At 44.0% G+C, this 20,131-nt stretch overlaps 1 protein-coding gene across 3 annotated transcripts in view; it reads left to right on the plus strand.

The window, feature by feature from the left end:
• MAD1L1 (mitotic arrest deficient 1 like 1) overlaps nt 1-20,131 on the plus strand; it is a 370,492-nt gene that overhangs the window by 208,343 nt on the left and 142,018 nt on the right. For all 3 annotated transcript variants that reach the window (XM_065644520.1, XM_065644519.1, XM_065644521.1), the window contains one exon: nt 90-180. In XM_065644520.1, the coding sequence (XP_065500592.1) occupies nt 90-180 (91 nt within the window). The remainder of the gene's footprint in view (nt 1-89; nt 181-20,131) is intronic.

A 20,131-nucleotide genomic window follows, 5' to 3' on the forward strand; every position in this document is an offset into this window, starting at 1 on the left:
ATATAGCTTGTGATGTCATGTTTTACTTTCTTATTTGTGGAGGGACTGTGCAGGGACACAGTGTCTATTAACTTTCCCTTCTTCTCTAGGCTGAAAATTGAGGAGCTGGAAGCTGAACGCAGCAAACTGGAAGAGGAGAACAGATCCCTGGAAATGAAACTGGAGAAGCTGACTGTGCAGGTAGGAAATGTGGAGGTCCAGAGCATCTGGACAACCTGACCTGGTCCGTGTGCCCCAGCTGTTCTGCCAGATGTGCCAGAATTCTCACAGTGCACAACTTCACTTCCTTCAACCCAGGCAAAGCATTTTGCAGAACCCGTGCAAACTGCACCCACACACCTGTCTCTCTGACCGTGGCACTGGGGTATTTTGATGTCAGATGCAATCACACAAATGCAGTTGTCTTTTTAGATTCCTTTACCTAGAACCTCTTCTTCTTCTTCTTGGAGCCTCAAAAACTGTTCCATTTTAAAGAACTCCACTACCATAAGTTGTCTGTTGGACATTCATTCGTGCCAAAGCAGGAGTGTAGACAGAGCTTAGCAGCACAGAGAAGATATGAAAATTTGAACTCCATTCATAATGAAGACTCCACTGCTGCCATGAGCACTGGAGACAGAGACCACCGGTTCGTGGCCTCATTAGGTAGGAGTTCTCCAAGCCAGGAAGCATCAGTGCTGTGGAGAGGATAACACGGCAGCATCTCCAGACCACAGACACTGAGAGACAGGAGGTGTGGAGTCAGAGGGATGCAAGGGTGTGTTTCCTTTGCTGTTTTACCTTTTCCTAGGTAGGTCTGTCTTACATGGCAGAAGGTGTTGAGCTCTTCACTCAGTGAAGTGTCACCCTGCCCCGAAGGAGTGCAGGACACCTGCAGCGATTGCGTGCACTGTCTGCTCAGCCAGCTTTCCTTCTGGGAGCAGCTTTCCTGTGCAGAGGAGGGGAACGGGAGTTGCTTCAAGCTTTTATAGTGTTTTCTGTTTGAAAGGTGTTGGAGCAAACAAGAACCCGAGTCTCTTAGTTTAATCAAAGCCCATCCTGCAATGAACAGTGTTATCTCTCACTTCTGTTCTCTCTGATACACTGAACAATTCAGCATTGTAGCATTTCATTCTCTTAATTTTGCTTTCTTTGTCTCTTACTTTTTTTTCCATTTTTGTGTAAATTGCTTCATGGTAGAAAACCTGCAGGTTTTAAATTGCTCAGATTTCAGACAGACCATTGATTTTATCTTGACACCTATTAGAGGCAAATCAAATTTTTTTTTTTTTTTTATTACCAATTCCTAGAGACAGGGGAAGTGACAGCTTTGATAAAGCAGGGAGCTAAGAGGTGCTGAGCAGCTCTGCTGAGCCATGTTTAGTGTGAAACCTGTCACCCAGCTCTCCTTTAATTGGGTTTCAGTCATCAGAAGGAGATTAAAGCTTTGGGCTGGCATTTGGATGCTTAGGTCTCCAACAAACACAGCAGCGGCGTTGGTTTCAGAGCAGATTACAACTCACTCAGGTCACATTTGATCTGCTGGTGTTGTTTTAGGATGATTGCTGGCTTGCCAGGAAGGCCTGACTGGAGGAATTCCTTGTTTCCTTCGTGATATCTAAAGATGCTCTGCTTTGTTCATACTGCCCTTGGGATGCCAAAACACCAAGCTTTTCAAATTGCACATTCAGAGAGGAAAGGTCCAAAGTCTTCAGTGTTGTCTTGCTAATTGTCTTCTGGTCCTCGGCAGAGAAGATGAGCAGCAGCTACAGTTTGGCTAGCGGAGCTTTCACAGGGCAGAAAAGCAACGGTGATAGGAACAAGATGGGCCCTTCATACAGTGGTAAAGCTACTGTACAATAACGGTTGTGCTGTTCACCAAAAAGGCTTTGAAAGCTCGTCGTGGGATCCCATGACCTGTCTCGTTAAATGTGCTCGCTGTTTGGCTGCAGTTTCTGTGCAGGTCAGAGCTTTGTGGAGGGAGCGGGGGAGAACAGGAACGACCTGCAGATAGAGCAAGGTAGAAATTGTATGGGGAGGATGAGATGTCGTGTAGGGGTGGGAAAAGGAAGGTGGCCACCTGGTTTAGCAGGTCTAGGAAAGAGAAATCTGCCAGTCCCCCAAAAAGCTGGTTAGTGAGGCAAATTAGGGTATTCACGCTCTTACATCTGCTTTGCCAAGGCTGAGGCCATGGCTTTAATTCTTTCTTTAACAGTAAGCAGCTCCCCTTCCTTAGCTTCTCGCTTTACCTGTGTCTTAGAGGACTGGCTGGCAAAAGCAGTTTCTCCAAAAGGGGAGGAGTAGAGAAGAGAGCATAAATATAGGAAAATGAAAGCTGAATGCTAAAATGTCCATATTGATCAGCATGTGCCCACCTGGATAGCCAAAATCTCACAAACCAGAGGGCAGAACATTTTTTTTTCACCTTGAGAATCAAATATCTTGACAGGCCGAGCTTGGAACGACTTCTTTTATAAAAACATTGGAAGAAGGTTCCTTACAGTGGGAACTCACTAAATTAAGGATAAGCTTAGAAATTCCCCTCTTCTATCAGTGCTGAGCAAATACATGGAAAATACTATTATACACTCAGATCAGGTCACTGAAATATTGCTAGTTTGACTTGTTATTTATTCCTATCTCTGAAAGAAATCACTGGGAAATGATGGGTTAAAATTAAATTATCTTTATTAGAAAGGAAAAAAAAAGGCAAGACAAACTTCATATATAGAAATCACAGGAAAAATTTACTGAACAGAAAGATGACTGAAATTACAAACATGGGAAAAGGATGGCATCAAATCAAATAAAGGTGTAAGAGAAAGTAGGGGGTGTCATTAAACAAGGTAGGATGAGGGTGACTTCTGACAAATCTTTGTCTGTGGCTCCTTCTTTTTTAAAACAAAACCTCAGAATTTCTGGAGTTGTATCTACTAAATGAAAGATACATAGGAGGAGTGTATTAAAGTTGTGAATTTGGAAGCGGAAGGGACGGGATGTAGAATATAAGGCTTTGGTTGCTTTACACTGGACTGCAGTCTGTTGAGTTCACAAAGCTGCGTGCGGTGAATGAAATCTAGGGAGATACTTAAAAATGTCGATGTTTGATTGTATTGATGTATAGAAAGGAGTAAAGCTTCAAAAATGTTTGCCTCCTCTCGCATCCTTTGGTATCCGAGTACTGGCACATGACTTCTGCTCATCTCTGCTTTGGCTGCTGGTACCAGTAACCCAGTTTGTGAACTACAGGACACTGATGGACTGGCCAGAGGGCAAGCGAGCACATGAAAAGGTGCTTTTGTGTGTGATTCACGCTCCCTGAGCCCAGTATTAGCAAACAAAGAAGCTGAGATAATGATAGCTGATCCACAGCAGTGTACATAACATCTGACATCTCTTTGTATTCTATGCTTGTGTGGGGCCAGCTTGAATTACAGCTGAGGGCACTTTCCACCTCCACACACCCCTTCTTCCAAACCCCCTTGGCTCTTGACACCTGGCTGCAGGCTGCATTGATTTTCCTTCACTGCTATAAAGACTTTAGCATGGATATTACTCACTGGTCAGGTCTTTACTGCTAATCAAAACCTCAGATTACAAAAACACCAGAAATGTTGGGACTGTAGAGAAATGACACCCTGCTGAGAGTGAGTCCCCATCGCCCAGGACATTTTGTAAAGAAAACCATATGAACTGTGGCTTAGGAGAATGATTCAAATAATATATAAAAAGAGCAGTTTTAACCAGATAATTTTATCTCCTCTTCTCTCCCCTTCTTTCTTTCGATGAAGCAAAAAAGGCTTCCAGGAAAGCAAACGCACAGTTACTGCTTGACCTGGGGTGGGCAGACTTGCTGAGATTTCGGTGAAAGATTTGGTTTGTTTAGTTGTCTGAAATGACCATCTTCCCCGAGCTGCTGGTAGAAAAATGCAACCTGATGCCAAGAACAAAAAGAGACTGATCAAATCAGTGCTTTTTGGATAAAGTGGGAGGAAAGAGTTGTGACGAGTGTTCAATTAGCATTTCTTACTGCCAGGAGCCTTGTGTTTACAGGCAACCGGGCGGGTGTGAAGTGTTCCTTATGCAAATCCCACTCTCCTGCTTTTCCTGCTCTCTTCTACTCTTCGAGCTGAAGGAGAAGAGATTCTTCAAGTTTGGCTGCTTCAAGAAAGATTGATTAAAATCAGCTGCAGTTTGACTTAATTGGATCCATATGCTTCGAGAGGGAGCAGGACTAGTTAGAGATCCTCGTAATTAGTTCACAGCTGGTTGGTGAGAAAAATGAAACTCCAGTTAGAGTTGAGATAAGTGGATCTGTACGGATAAAAGGCAGGGAGGTGATGTTTGTTACACTGCGATATGTTTGGGCTTGAAAATCACCTCTAGTCCACCAGCCAAGGTAGCAGCCTAATCCTTTTGAGCATACGCGTGTGTATTGATGAGGATAAATTGAATGAATCTTTATTTTCTTGCGTGTTTATGAGTGAAAGGAATCACCTGTGGATGCTGGTAGTCAAGGAAACATTGACATGGTCACAAAAAGCTGTCAGAGGGTCTCAGGGACCAGGTGAGACCCTACAAGGGCAGTTTGGCTCATTCAGCACAAACTCTGCACTGATGAACTTTGAGTGTGATGCCCCTGGTCACAATAGTAACTAATTGTGTTTGAGTTCTTCTGCCAGTCAGTAATATGACAGCAACACTCATAAAAATGCAATATTATTCATAAATATGGAAATATTGGGGGGTTTTCTCCATTATCTCAAAGAGCTCAGAAAGAGTTGACTAGATGGATACGTGGTATGGGGATGGTCATCAGAAAATTTTCCCCAGCCATAATCTGGTATTGATGTTAAATTTTGCTGTCCGAACAGAATGGACTGATTCCTTATTGCAGTGTCCATGAGGGAACTGCCTGAGAAAAACATATTCCACAAGGTATTTGGGGGTATTTTTTCATGCTGGCATGACTTTATTGATGTGTTTTGAGGTGTTCATTAATGCATGTGCAGTAGTTTCTTTCCAAATGTCTAACTTTCCTATTGTTATCAACCATTTTACAATTTCAGATATCAATCTGCTTAAATTAAATCTTAGTTTCTTCCAGGCTTAAAATTGATTATTTTTGCACAAATCAAAGCGTGAACCACTTGCCCACTTTGGTGACAGTTGCATTGTAGCTGTAACGATTTGAAGATAAGAAATAAGCAAGTTCTGCAAGCAGATTTTAATTTTTTTTTTTTTTTTTTAGTAAAAGTAGCTGATGTAATTGGTAAAGTTAGATACAGATAGAGTGGGTGTCTGAAGATTTGTCCTGTTTGTCTACTTTGGGTCATTTTAGTTGGCCTGCCTAGGCTACCGTGGACTTGTGGTGGTTGGTCCCACCAGGGCTCTGCAGGGAGCTCCGGTCTCTGCTCTGTTAAGTTCTCCAGGAGTCAAGTGGATGATGAAGGTGCTGGGGCATCCCGAGTGCCCTCATCTTTCTTTTTTCCCTTATCTCTGCAGTCTTTGTGGCTGGGCCAGTCTCTCTCTTATCCTAGCACCGTGTGTTGAGGGACTAACAAAACACCTGGGAGCTGTACCCCAAGCGCAGATTCCTCAGGGACAGGGAACATTTTTCCTCTTTAAGCATTAATGACTCATTTTATCGTTAGGACTTTGGCAGCCAGGCAGCAACTGGCTTGGAGTTGAAACCCCACGGCGAAGTTGAGGTCATTTAGTAGTCTAACTGTTCATTATGTGATCAGTGAAGAATGATGAATGAATCATTTACACTGTTATAAAACTTAAAGGGACATTGTCAACCTTTCAAGGTTCCCTAATTGACCTCTCAAGTGCTCACGAGTCTTCTTCCCGGATTATCTCCATGCTTTCCCTATCAGATACTTCCTGGCCTTTTTCCTTCATCTCTGCATCCCGTGGTCCACATCAGTCTCTGGCACAGTTTGTCCTTGTAGAAAAACTCAGGTGGTCAAGTTTGGCCTTTTTTTGTTCCCCTCCCCCCCCAAAAAAAAAAAATGGGGGGTCTTCTTTATATGGGTTTGGGCAAACGACTTGGCATCTCTTCAGTCAGGTATAACTTTTGGCAAGGTGTAGGAACAAATTTATGTGTTTCATAGAGATTTAATTACAAGATAGAGTAGCCGAGAACATACAGCTGGAGATGCTTTAAAAGGAAGATGAACTGGCCCGAGGAGTGAAGGTCCAGGTCTACAGAAGGTTGTGTCATATCCCGTCACACCGCCTGGCTCATCCAGTACGTTGAGTTTCACGGGAGCCTGTGGGAGTGGATGTGGAACAAAGCGACTTGTGATCCTTTCCACAGACTCCTGGATTTTGTCAGCAATAAGCTCATCAGGCAAAGATGATCTTTGGAATTTCACGGGCGTAGCAAGTCCTCACTGATGTGAGGAAGCATGTGTCTGCTCAGGCAGAGCATATTGGCAGAGACCACTCTGGGGGTCACTCCACAGTTTTGCTCAAAACACCATTGAAAAACACACGTGATAAACATCTGTGTTGCCTTCTTTAAACTTATACCATTTCTATTAACTACTGACGCGATAGTTGAAGTGTAGCACAGGCATTTCACTTGGGGATGGGCATTCCTAGTTCTTAGCCTCATTGCAACGGCATTTTCAGGTATTTGCACTTTCAGGAGTCTGCCCATTACCTGAATGCCTCTATCACTCCCCGTAAGCATATAACGTAGACATCATGGGCATCAATTTATCAGAGGTATGTGATGCTTGCATAGAACACTGGCGAGTACCACACAGCAAGTTGGCTGTGACCGCAGCAGGGCCCGTGGGTCAGGGTAGCACTGGAGATGGAACGGCACAGGCAGTAACATGCCAGGGCTAGAGAAGCACCGTGGAGTCCCTGAGCCTGTACTCTGGTGGTAGGCGTGAGCAAAACCCTCTGCTCTTCCACCTTCAATCATTGATTGAGCTCGTTATGTTAAACTACGGTCAAGCTGCTTTGCTGTGTAGGTATCTCTGGTGTTCACAGTGAGCTGCTAAGGGTACACGTGCTGAAGTGCTGCCCAAATGGATGCGAGGGAAAAGAACTTCCTCTACAATATACCTGTAAATTGTACTGAAAGGATTATAGGTGTTATTTGGGAGAAAGCATCGGGTATCTTGTGCCATGTGGATTAGGTACTGCAGAAGCTCCTAGAACCAGTGTATCATGGAAGGAGTGTAGCACCTGCAGCGCTCCAAGCCTCCAGGACTACATGACACTGAATTAGCTGGGGCTATGCAAATATTTGTACATGTTAATTCTGAATACATCACATTTATTAGAATTAACAGGAATTAGAAGCATTCTGTGGGAGCAGAGAGGAGAAGTATAAACATGTCATCAAGTTGTAGATTTGTCATTAGGTGGTTCAAGGAGAAGCTGTTTCTTGGTTTCAGCAGCCCTGATAAATGTGATGTGCAAAATGGATGTCAAATAAAACAAGGACACACACAGTACAGACTTGCTAATGTTTGTTAACATCAGGGACCAGGAGTGCGTAGATTCACATTTGTGCAGGGAAATTTTACCAACATGCCCTTTAAAAAAAATTTTTTTAAAGGAATTTGCACATTGAATATTAAACACCTGAAGCTCTATAAATTTTACTGCCAGAGCCAACACTGTGTTGTTTATTTCATGCAGCACCTTTCTCGAAGTTCTGCAGAAACTGATTAACATTTGCATAATACATTTAACACAAAAATCCATAATAAATTCATTAACGTACTTCTGCCACTAGCCCAGAAAATATCAGCAGTTGTGTGGTATCACACGGCTCATTAGAGGAGCAGAGGGGAGGAAGGGTGCGCTCTGGATGTCCTGAGCAGCTCCGGAGCATGGAAAGGTCCGCGCAATAAGCGTCAGTACCTGAGCAGCGGCACGGAGAGCTCGGAGCAAGTTTGGAGAGAGCTGGGGCGGGGGGACTGTCCCACTGGAAAAGGTCGCTGTACCTGTAGACACGAAGCACAAACTTTAAGAGGTGGCATCCGTGCTGGAGTAGAAAAATTGGCGACGGAGAAAAAGTGCAGATGAGGATACTGTGACACTGAGGAGGAGGTTACTCCTAGGGTGTGTGTGTTCTGCAGGGGGAAAACACCAAGGAAGTCCTGCTGCGGTGCAAGAAAGCTGGCTTGAAACAAGCCTTGATTTTTCTGAGCAGGTATTGCAGGATGAATGGTCAGGCTTTAGAAGTCGTGCAAGACTTGGCCGCATGGTGGGTGGTCATGGAACCGCTAAAGCCAGGGCGTGGTCTCCGTGTGTGTACCCCTCTCATGAGTGATAGTAGGTGACAAAGATACCACTCCGTTAGTGTTCTTGCATGATCAAAAGAGCAAGGATGTCAGAAAATGGGTCGTTTCAGCTACAATTACATGCTCAGGTACGCACTTGTGTTTATAAAATGTCCCACCCAACATACAGTGCTAGATGATGAAATAGTAGTAGTAGGAAGTAGCAACTACAGAAGTCTCCTGTGCACCGAGGGTGTTTCACTGATTCCCCAGAATCATCCTGCAAGTGAAAGCCAAGGCTGAGGAGACAGACACAACCGTTTTACAAAGAGACTTTGCTTTTAAGCTCCTCTAATCTTGTTTATCACACAGCAAAGAAAAAACAAAGTTTCAGGAAACAATAAGAGTGACTGTCCCTTTATAGCTTTCTGGTTTTTCTCTGTAGTCATTTGACGGCATGAATTAGTTTTAAATTGTTCTTTCTTCATTTTCTGTTATTCTGCTGCTGCTTTGAATTCTGCTACAATGTCACAGAAAGAAAACAAAAATGTCGTTTAGACCCGTATAGGGAAAATAGCGCCTGACAAGTTTTGTTTACTGAAGCTTTGTGCTTTTTCTCAGATTTCTATGAATACCAAGTCTGTAAGTTACAGCTCTCTCTACATTTGGCTTTTAGCTTTTCATTACTAGTTGTCATTTCAGCCAGTGACCTAATTACTTTCAAATTTTTGATCAAAACAAAGGAGTAGGTCACAGTCTCATGCTGTCCTTGTCTTTGCCGCTTCTGTTGTGGTCTGGCTTTTTGCCACTGGTCTTTGTCAAGTCAAAGTTTTCAGTGATATTCTTGAGCAGTTTTAGTCTTCTGATAAGGAGACTCTGGTTACGGTGCAGGATTTTTCCTCTTCTACTTGGTATGCGGAAAACTCGACACCGTCTCTAAGAGACGGAAGACCAGCATGTGTTACCCGGATTATGGAAAAGAAATGAAGTCAGAGTTTAGCCAGTTTTGTGTGTGCGTGACGAGGAGAAGAGCAAAATCTTCCTGTTTCATGTCACAGTGAAGGCTGGGCAGCAGTCATGATGATGTTAAAATATACGTGAGAAAACGAGGAGATGCTCTGAGCTGAGCCATGGATGGAGATGGCAGCGTGATTCAGAGAAACACATTTTCTTTGTGTGACCTCTGTCAGGGGATTCAAGCGTGTGAGATGTTGATGTGTTATCTTACATATCCCAGAGCCCTTCCCTTTGATCAGACCGACCTGCCACCTATTTGACGCAGAGATCTACATAAAGAAAATGGATTTCCCCTAAGGAATTTTATCAAGTAGTAGAAGGGGAAACTGGACGTGCCTGTGTCACTCAAACACCTGGCATTGAGCAATTCGATCTGCAGTCCGGGGTTGCTGGGGATCGGAGCTTGTGATGTGCCTGGGGAGCCCCGGGGCTGTACGTGGGGAGAAGTAACACCCCATTGTGAGAGCCTGTCTGCCAGCACACCCCAGCGGCGGTCAGACCGCCATACGGTCTCTGCCCAGTCTCCGTTTCCAAATTTGCCTCAATTTCCATTTGCTATTGTTTGATAAGACTCTAAAGAGACATAGATCCAGGCAAGTCAGAAAATAGTAGTCGTTCTTGGCAGCTTTCCTGCCTAGATTTGAAAGACAGGTAACAGTAGAATGGAAAACGATGTGTAATTTAGGTACGAGAGCTGTTCTCTTTAAATGAGGATAGACGGGGTCGCAGGACAAGTGAAACGCCTTGGAAAGAACATCATCTTTGTACCATTTTAAAAGATTCAGCAGTGTCCCATGAGGTGGTTCTGTGTGTACAAAGGAGCGGTGGTGTCTGCAAAGCCCAGTTGTGTTAAATACAGATGGGAGGGTCCCCAGGGGATCCATCACATCTGTGTTTACCCAGCCATGGGTTCGGCTCCATCAGGAACACTGCAGCTTCCCCTGATCGACATTTAAGCCCCACGTATCTTAAATAATACAGAAGCTGTGCCTGTTCTTTGCATTTTTGGCAGGACATTTAAAATGAAATAAAAACTCCCTGAAAACTATCGTGTGTGTTGGACACAACGTAAGATGTTCAGTCGAGATTGTGACCTTTCAGAACAAAGATGCTGCTTTTGAAAAGGGAGTTCATTGTGCTTCTGGCTCTAGTAAGATGAAAAACTTGAAAAACCGGTAACATAAAGGCAGTGCAGCAAGGATGAGCTCCACAGACATCCTCTCTTGTGTTTTTGGTTGTCTTCCAGTGGATACATCCCTTCTCTCTGTGCAATACTACCACAGTTGCAATCAGGAGTAATTACAGAAATCTTCTCATTTTTATGAGTAGGGGGATGTGAAAAGCTGTTGGCAGGGCAGTCACTGCAAGGGAGCTCAGCTGTGGAGCTGCTTTCCCTCCAGATCCATCACAGCTAGAGTTGCTGACCTTAAGATTATTTCCCTAGGAGTCAGGTTGATCAGTCTGCAAGGAAAAGTGTGATTTTGTGTGAGCCCTAGTGATTAATATTGTCATGGTGGAGCAGCCTGAACATAGAAATACAACACCAGGGCATTTAATTTTACATCTATATATGTTTGCAGACAATTATCGGAATGCATGCAGTTGTGTTTATATGCAGATGGGACTGGATACATGTGGGTGTAAAATAGGGAATGTCGCCCAGATTGTTTCAGCAGAATCCGACTGGAGTGCGGTGGGAGGGATGGTGAACGTGGCCGAAGGGCCGGGGAAATCGCTGCTCGGGGGGGAGAACAGACGCAGGGTGCGGGCTGGGGGTTCTTCCCTGGACGTGCTGCAACCCTGGCAGTTGTCAGACTGTTCCCTTAAGGTTCATAGAAATCGAAATGAAGGAGGTGGCAATATCATAGGCATTCCTGAGGGTCCTCTTCAGGTGGGTGGTGGGAAGGAATAGTGCTGTATAACGTGAAATGGTTTTGCTGGTGCTGCCTCATGGCTATGCTGCCGTGGCACGTAGACACTAGCTTATAGGTCCAAATAATTTGGGGGTTGAATGTACAATGTCTGTTGGCTTTTCTGCTTTCCCGGGGTCTCTGAGAGCTTCTGCGTGTGTTGCTGCTGTTGTCACTGACCGCTTAGAACAGGGGTGTCAAACTCATTTTCACCGGGGGACACATCAGCCTCGCGGGTGCCTTCGAAGGGCCGAATGTAATTTTAGGACTGTATCAATGTAACTACTCCTACTCCCTTCGAAGGCAACCGTGAGGCCGATGTGTCCCCCGGTGAAAAGGAGTTTGACGCCCCTGGTGTAGAAGATAGATCTGCATCTGCACCTGGACATTTTTGCGTGGTCCATTCTCTCAAGCATCCTAGAGAAAAACATACTGGACATATGGCAAAACAGACCTATTGTTCAATTCACCAGCGTATTCCTCCTGAGCCTGTGCTTTCATCTGCCCCTCTCAACTCTTTGGCTATTCTGTTCAATTTAATGCTCTTTACTGAGGTTGCATGCTTCCAGGGGATCAAAAAGATAGTCCGAGTCCTTCAGATATGTGTGGAAGTTAGAGATGATGCACTTCTAGTGATTTACTCAATGGTGGCTCAAAAACTTGTTACTGGGCAAGGCTGCTTCTGAAGTATTTATTTCTTTAGGCAGTCAGATCAAGACAATGTTGATTTTGTTGCTTGGAGCAGTTTGCTCAAAGCCCTTCAGAATCCATTAGGTTGCCCCATAGCCATTCCTGTTATTGTTCCAGTTTATCTATAAATCTCTCTTATTCTTGTAAACTCTAAATGAAGAGATGACTCTCCCCATCCAAAACGATTTTGGTGCTGCTTGAAGTCTCCTTGTACTGGCAGAAAAAAGCAACTGAGCTTTGAGCTTGAACTGAAAGACAGAGAAGATCGCCAGGAGATTTCCACAGCAAATGCAGAATATATTCCTCTCTAATGGATTCTTAGTGCCGTCTGGCAAGTAATTGAATTGCTTGGGTAGAAAGGAAGAGGGGACTGGGTTGCTTTTTTTGTTGATTTGGTGGAGTTTTTTAAAGCTCCCAAATTTTACGAGGGTAAGAAGTGAAAGGTGGTTTCTCTGCGTGACCCAGGATGTCTGTCAGACATAGGGGAAGCTAATTAAAATGTCACTGTACGTACATGAGGTTGATGAGGCAGAAAGGACTGATCGCTTCCTTGCTTCAAGGGGCCTGTCTCTGTCTTCGCTTCTCTCTGCTCGCTGTGAAATCTGCTGCGGGAGGTAATTCACGCTCTGGGGGTAGGAATGAGGCCATGGGGTAAATCTGGCCTCTTTCTGGAGTAAAGCAGAAAATAAATCCATTCTTGCTCTGCTGCAATTACGAAGGCAGTCTCACTCCAGCTGGGCAATAGCAAGGATGCTCTTCCCTGCTGTCCCATCGTCGCCAGCACTGCTATGCTCTGTGTCACTGGACCCAGCGCTCGGAGAGGGTGGCACTGGGTCATCTGGGAGGTTTCCACAGCCTGTTTCAGTACATAGCATGTGAGGGGCCAGAAGCAAAGCAGCAGCATCCTCTTTCACATCCTTTTGTCTAAAAGTATGAAGTATGTCCTGATAAGCCAAGGGAATGATGGAGAGAGATAATAATGCAGCCTTTGGTATATTCTTTGGAAGCACTCAGATGGCAAAGAGGTGGTCCAAGCCATCCAGCCTGCATCATTGAAAAACACTGAACAACAGCAAAAGGAAGAAAAAAAAGGATGATCATCAGGGAAATTGCTATAATGGTAAGATAATTAGAACGCAGAATGATTAACATTAGTCAGTGTGCTGCATTGGCAAGGACTATGCAAGTTGACATAATAGGCTTCTTCCATATGAAACGTGTGGTTTTTCAGAATTCAGTTTAACACTTTCATGTGACTTTAATAGAGTTCACAGCTGAAACAGACATTCAGTTCTCATGTAACGCTGCACAGTACTTTTCCTCTCCTGAGGCTACCAGAAGGACCTTCTTGTTTCCCTTTTGTGTCTACTGATTACTGAAGGATAAAAGCCACTCTCACCGTGGAGTCCTTCTACATTGTTCGGAATGATAGCCAGATGTGCGCTCCTAAGTGTACTCTTCCTGTTGTGCTTGATGAAAATGGACTTCTCTAAAAACAAAAGTCTCTAAAGTGTTTCAAAAAATGGCTGTCTTCTTCTCAAGGAGAAAATATTAAAATTCAGGAGACCAAATACTGATATTCTCTTCTAAGAAAGACTTTTATAAATGTCTAATGCATCACAAGCCCCTGCCTGTTATCTCACCCTAACACTTGGTGAGTCCCCTGCCAGCCCTTCTGTGTGGACCCCTAGTAAATCCCTTTGATTCACCAAACCTAAACTGGTGCAAGAAGCTGGTTTTATAGCCTGATGGAGTTTGGAGCAAAACTTTGAATGCAGAATTACTTCAGTGAAACTCTCGTGGTCCCCCATCTCTACCAGTTGTTGCAGACCAGTGAACGTTTGATCTCCTTGCCTACTGGCAACCCCACTTGCTCATGGACCAGGTCATTTGACATTTTGTCTCCTTCCATTTTCACTGCTTGTTTCTGACTAGGCTTGTGATGTTTTCCCAGGATCTTTAGTGGCTTTCCCCTTGCTGTGCTTAGACATCGGCTGGTGGCTGTTTGCTGTCTGTGCTGGGGAACTTGCAGTAGCACAATTTTGGCTTTTCCCCGTGTCTCTCCACACTGCAGAGGTCAGGCACATCCTTCATTACAGCCGATAAAATCTGGTGGTGTTCTGTTGCAGAAAATCCTCTGGCTTCAGTAGCGCTTTTTTTTTCCCCTCTCACCACCTCATTACTATATAAATAAAACCCATGTTTTCTTTAAGGAGTGGGAGAGCACACTGCCCAGATTCCCCCTGTCTGCTCTGGAGGATCCTCTGGTTGCTGTAAGAAGGGGCCGTCAGAAAAGAATTGCAGTCACGCAGCTGTGCAGTGAATATGTAAAGCGTTTTGTGTGGTTTGTATTTTGTGAATTATTTTCTCTCTCCTTCTGACCCCACCTCAGATGAAATTCCTGCACTTCATCAGTTCCTCGGGGTTGGGCAATCAGCAGATACGATCGAGGTCTGTAAGGAGGCGCTGGTCTGGCATACAAAGCAGTCGCATTAGGACGGAGGAGCCAGGACTAATGGGGAACGAGGCTGGTAACAGAAGACAGAGAAATATGGCAGAATGAGATTCATTAGGGATGAGATTCAATAACTGTAAAATGATGAGAAGTTTATGATCAAAGGCTTACTTCAAGCATTTTAATGACACAGTCATTTAATCCATTTAAAGCAGATAGATAAGGAGTTAAGTGGAATCTACAGCAGTTGTCCTTCTGAGCTGTTTATGAACCTGTTACAGGCTACAGATCACTGTGAAAGGCACAGGATGGATGCCTGCTGTAGTAATTGAACAGTATATAATGGGCTACCAGTCTTTACAGGCTGATTTACATATGAGGTCGGTAAAACTTAATACAAAGGCTTGTGGTTTGTCTTAGAAGTGTGCATGGTTCCTCAGCTATTTTTAATGTGTGTGTTACTAGCAAGAGTACTGAATGAGGGAAAGGGTAGATTGATTTTAAAACCTTTCTGTGCCAGGATATTTAGTTCCCAGTGAGTGTGATCTCCTCTGGAAGTAGCGTGAGTATGGGCTGTTGTAGTGACAAGAATCGGGTGGGCTCTGACACCTGAACCACTGTGCCATCTACCATAGGAATTACACATCTAAAAAATAGAATGGTGGGGTCAGAGGGACACAGAAGTTGTTTCTCATCTTCTCCTTCCGCTGTTGGACTCGTGCCACTCTCCATTCCTCTCTCGGTGACTCTCCTTGGGTAGTTAACTTCCTTCTCCGCTTTTCTTGTCAAACACTAGAAAACTCTGGACAGTTGGATAGCACTCTGCTGCGTGTGCTCATGGACACTCTCAATTCCCTTTCTGTCTGGCTTTTAGGCCACCATGAATTACCTGAAGCCAATTACAGCTGAAGTGCTGTGTCTCTGCAGAATGCACCTTTTTCTATTTCCCAGGTAGTCGTTCTCCCCTGCGAAACTCCTCTCTGAACACACACCCTCCCGGGTTTATAATGTAGCTGACAGCTCCTACATCCCACATACCCCTTCAGTAAAGGAGTAGTTTCCTTTCATTAAACACTTAGGCTCTGTACACACCCTTTTCACAGCTGTTGAGAAGCAAGCAGAGGGGGCTCTTTCTCTACTCACAGCTCGAGGCTTGTTGAGCTGCTGGAAGCAAAGTAGTCGCCGCTGCTGCATTGTTAAAGGCTGTGTTACAGCCCCGGCTGTGCGTGATGCAGACACAGCGGCAGGGTTGGTATCAAGCTGGTAGGGAACAGGGAGAATTTCCAAGGACTCTAAGCCATCTTGTTTTCTACTTGCACAGAAAGTTGCTGTCCCGCAGTGGTATTGATTAGTTTTAAAATAGGGAGGTGATAAATGGAGATTTCAGGTAGTTCCGGTAGATGTGACTGCAATGGATGGAGGCGCTTAAATCGAGCCTGGAATATCTTCCCTTACCTCCCGCTGGTTTTCTTGCTCATCCCAGGAGGGATGCGCTGATGTCTGGCACAGTGTGGTCCCACGGAGGTGCCTTCTCAGCTCTCTGCACTTGTGCTTTGCTTTCCATCCTCTCGTTCCAGCTTCTCTAGCCCCCTTTCTGCTGCGATGTGTGGGATGCCTGTCACAGCTGCACCAAGGGTTGTGCATGTTTGAGAGAGACCAGCGAAGGCTGAACATTGCAGATCCCTTGCAGCATGTCACGGCAGCCAGATTCTGTAGATCAGATTTTAAGCTGCCTCGAGCCCACTGCCAGTCTACACGTTCCCGTTCCCTGAGAGAGAACTGGAAAATACTTCGCTTTTTTGAAAATAATTAAAATTTGTCTTTAAAATTTTAGCACTAGCAGCCCAATCTCTCATTACTCCACTTTCCTGTTTCTCTTCAGCGTCCCTGTGTTTTTTCAGCTACTGTTCTTTCCCAAGAGCTTAGAGACTGATCACTTGAAGCTCACTTGTAGGGAGTAGTATATAAAAAGAAGGATTTTAATCCACCTTCTGCCTCCAAGTACCTTGTTCTTTGAGGGTGCCCTTTTCACTTTATTTTCACATGATTATTTCAGAGATGAGAGTGATCTGGACCAGCAGCAGCTGCCCAGAGCGGGGCTGGCAGTGCAGCACAGCAACCGAAGCACAATAAGAGCAGTTTCCCACTTCCAGCCCTGTGTCAGGGACACAGGAACAAGTTGGTCATCTCCTGAAAACAAAGGTTGGCTGGTTGCTGCGGTAGCACCTCACAAAATCCGTCCCTGACAGAAGCACAGATCAGCGATAAGGTCGTCATAAGCAAAAAAACCCAGGGCTCAGGCACTCTTGTTCAGTTAGTGATAAATATTTGGTCAGGTAACCTTATTCATGGAAAAGTAAAATATCCTACATAACCGTTCATGAGTCGTAGAGGCAGGAGAGAAAACTCAGCAGCAGCGAGAGGAATATGGTGCTACAGCAGAGTGGCAAACACATTTGTGTGTGGTTTAAGTTAATGAACAGGCTGCAGAGCTGAAGCGAAGGCACTGATCAGTTCTTACCATTGAGATAACGTTCAGAAAACAAATCAGAGTTTGCGGTTGGTAAGGATCCAGGCAGAATTCATAAAATTAAATAGTATTCTCAAGTTCAACGTGGACAAGCTCATGACTGATCCAGAGAAACCAGGCGTGTATTGAGGAATAATTAAGGATTAATTATTAAGGAAAATAAAGGGTGTTTTTAGTATAGAGAGGCAGCCATGTTATGGGTTCTTGTAGAGCTTTTTTAATGTGGATCAGAATTACTAGCACTGGCAAGGAGGTAGTTGAGGGGAACCAAACTTGAGATTAGTGGACCGGGTTAATCTATTACAAAAGAGCAGTTTGTAGCTGACTGCTGACGCTGGCTTTCTCAGCGTGCCAGCTCATGGTCCTCCAGGTGTTTCCTGAGGGCAGAACCATAATTATTTATCCGTTTGAACCTCTACTTGATAGACGTGAAGAACCGCAAACACGTTGTTTTTACAATGATGTGTGCGTGCTAGGACAGAAATAACCTGGGATTAAGAATGGTTTGGGTGGGAGGGGACCTTAAAGATCATCTTGTTCCAAGCCCCCGCCATGGGCAGGGACACCTTCTACCAGACCGGGTTCCTCAAAGCCCCGTCCAGCCCAGGCTTGAACACCTCCAGGGATGGGGCATCCCCAGCTTCTCCGGGCAGCCTGTTCCAGTGTCTCACCGCCCTTGCGCTTGTTCGAGCTGTTTGCTTCCCTGCTCCATTTCCACCCCGTGATGCTTCAGGTGCCTCGTGGTCCCCAGGTGTGCTCAGAACTCGGTGGCAGCTGCTGCCTTCGGAGGGCAGCGGTGGCAGCTGGATGGGTGACTGGCAGCAGGGTGTTGGATGGGAACGTGAGAAATAGTTTGTTAAAGCTCTGTCTGTAATGCAGGTGAACGTTTGTGCAGAATGGTTGTTTTACAAAGGATGTGCATACGTGGTCAAGAGGGATGGATGTATGTAGAGATGTGTTTGTGTTTTGTGCCTTCTTTTCGTGAACTTTCACATCTTAATCCATCTTTGTTTCTCTCTTCACCATCTCAAAGAAAAGTAGAAGTCATTAAAATAGCTTTACTCTCTTTAAATCAGGATGGAGAGTCCCTCATTTAAAGCCTAGTGACCAAGAAAGACGGCAGGTGACAAACCTGTTTCCATTCTCTGGGTTTTTTTCACTCTAATCGCCAAGTAACTCTTGTAGTTTTCCAATGAACTGGATTACATCTGTATGGATCAGCATGCATCTGTTCAAGTTGTCATTACGACTGTGAAAAAGACATTTCCTTTAGGGGAAAAAACCCACAATCTCAGTGGCTGTATCTGACGTGTCATTCTGCTTTTCGATCACCTGAGGACTTGAGCAGCTCTGCCACTCTGAAATATTAAAATGAATATATATTTGAAAGTATTTTTATATTTAGAAGCATTGATTCTAATATAATTTCTCTGCAAATTAAAACTCTCCTTGAAAAAGATTAAATTGTCAGTGATAACATCTAAGTTCTTGTTGTGTCTAAGAGGAATAAATGCTGAAGTTACAGAATTGTCTGGAGGCTTAGAAAGTAAGAGGGGGAATTAACGATATGAGAAAGAATAGATGAAAGTATTGGATAACACTTTTTTTTGAATTGGAGGAAGTGGAATGAGTTGAATTAAGAGGTTTATGGCCAAAAAGAATATCCATTTAGTCTGATCTGCTATATAACACAAAAAATACAGTTTTAAGAGAAATCTCTACGCAGTGACTTGTGGTTGCTCCACAGCCGTTTTTTTAATAAGATATCAAATATTGATTTAAAGATACTGAGCAATAGACAATGTATTGGTTTCCCTGGTTAGCCATCCCTATTAAAAATATATATTATCTTGAGTTCGTTGACTTCACCATGAGCTATTGGGTTCTCACTATGCTTTTGTTTGCTAGATTAAAGAACCGTCTAGTGTCAGATTTCCACCAAAGACCCTGAACAAATTGCTTCAGCCTTCTCCATAGTAAATGAAATAGTTTGATTTCCATTCATTTCTCATTGTAAGATGTGTCTTTCAGACCATGAATCATTCATGGAAATCTTCTCACAACTTTCCATAATTTTCAACAACCCTCTTACGGATGCATGCTCACCTGGAAGCGTTATCCCCGTAGTGGTCTCATCAATGCTGCATTCAGAGACAATATTGTTTCTCTAGCCCTCCTCATAGGTATGTAAAGATCCTTGCTGCTCTTTTTTTCTCCCCACAGCATTAAATTGGAGGTAACCCTTAGTTATTAACCATGGCCAAAACCCCTCCTCACAGACACTGTCTTCCAGAAAGTCCCTGCTGTGTTGTGTACCTGAGACCACGTCCTGCACTTCAGGACGTCTCCTGATGCATTTGAATTCATGTGGAATGATTGTGCCCAGCACAATCAGATTTCTAAGCTGTCTTTTTGGGCTTCGTTGTTTGCTACAATTCTGCCTTTGTGTTATCTGCATATTTTAGTAAGGATTTATTATTTTCCTGTATATCGTAGAGAATGTACGCTGCGTACAATTGGCCTAAGAAGCAATTCTTATTGGACGTAACTGGGAGATGTCACTATTAGTTCATCAGCTTCTGGGCCATTTAAAAACTGCCATAGTCTGATTTTGCATCATGCTAGTTTTAAAAGAAAATGTGATTTTGATACCAAAGCAAATATGTTACAGAATTCCTATTCTGTTATGTCAACACGGTTATCTTAATTAACTGGATTTGAAATCTCTTCAAGTCTATTTGACAAGACCTGTTTTCCATGAAATTGTGTTACTTGCTTTTTCTGATCTTTTCTTCTAATGGAGCTGTGTATCAGTTCTGTCTTGTGAGTTAAAGCGATGCAGTTTGCTGCATTCTGGAAGCTTCATGAAAAGTGAACAAGGCAGCAGATAACTTGATCTGTATGAGGCAAGCTGGTTAATCTCATTTTTCGGTCTTCACAGTCTATTCACCAGCCAGTGCTGTCTCATTCTGACTGCAGTAAATGCAAAATGTGCCGATCGATACTGCCAATGGGTGATTAGTAATTTGCAAACTTCAGTAAGTGAATTCATCTGATTCAAGGTTTTAAGCTGGAGAAGAAAGTAGAGGAGGAGTGATTGAGTGGGCTGAAATAACGGAAACGGATATTTTCTCTCAACTGAAATGTAAGCATTGTTGAGCTCTGTTAAGCAAGGCGATGGCAGAGATTTGTACTCCTTTCACAGTGATTACAGAAAATAATATTTTTTTCCGAAATCACTAGCATCAAATGTGCTTTTCCCTTATCACCTCTCTTGATCTTTTTTTTTTTTTTT

The sequence above is a fragment of the Caloenas nicobarica genome, chromosome 14, assembly GCF_036013445.1.
Source record: "Caloenas nicobarica isolate bCalNic1 chromosome 14, bCalNic1.hap1, whole genome shotgun sequence".
Lineage (NCBI taxonomy): Eukaryota > Metazoa > Chordata > Aves > Columbiformes > Columbidae > Caloenas > Caloenas nicobarica.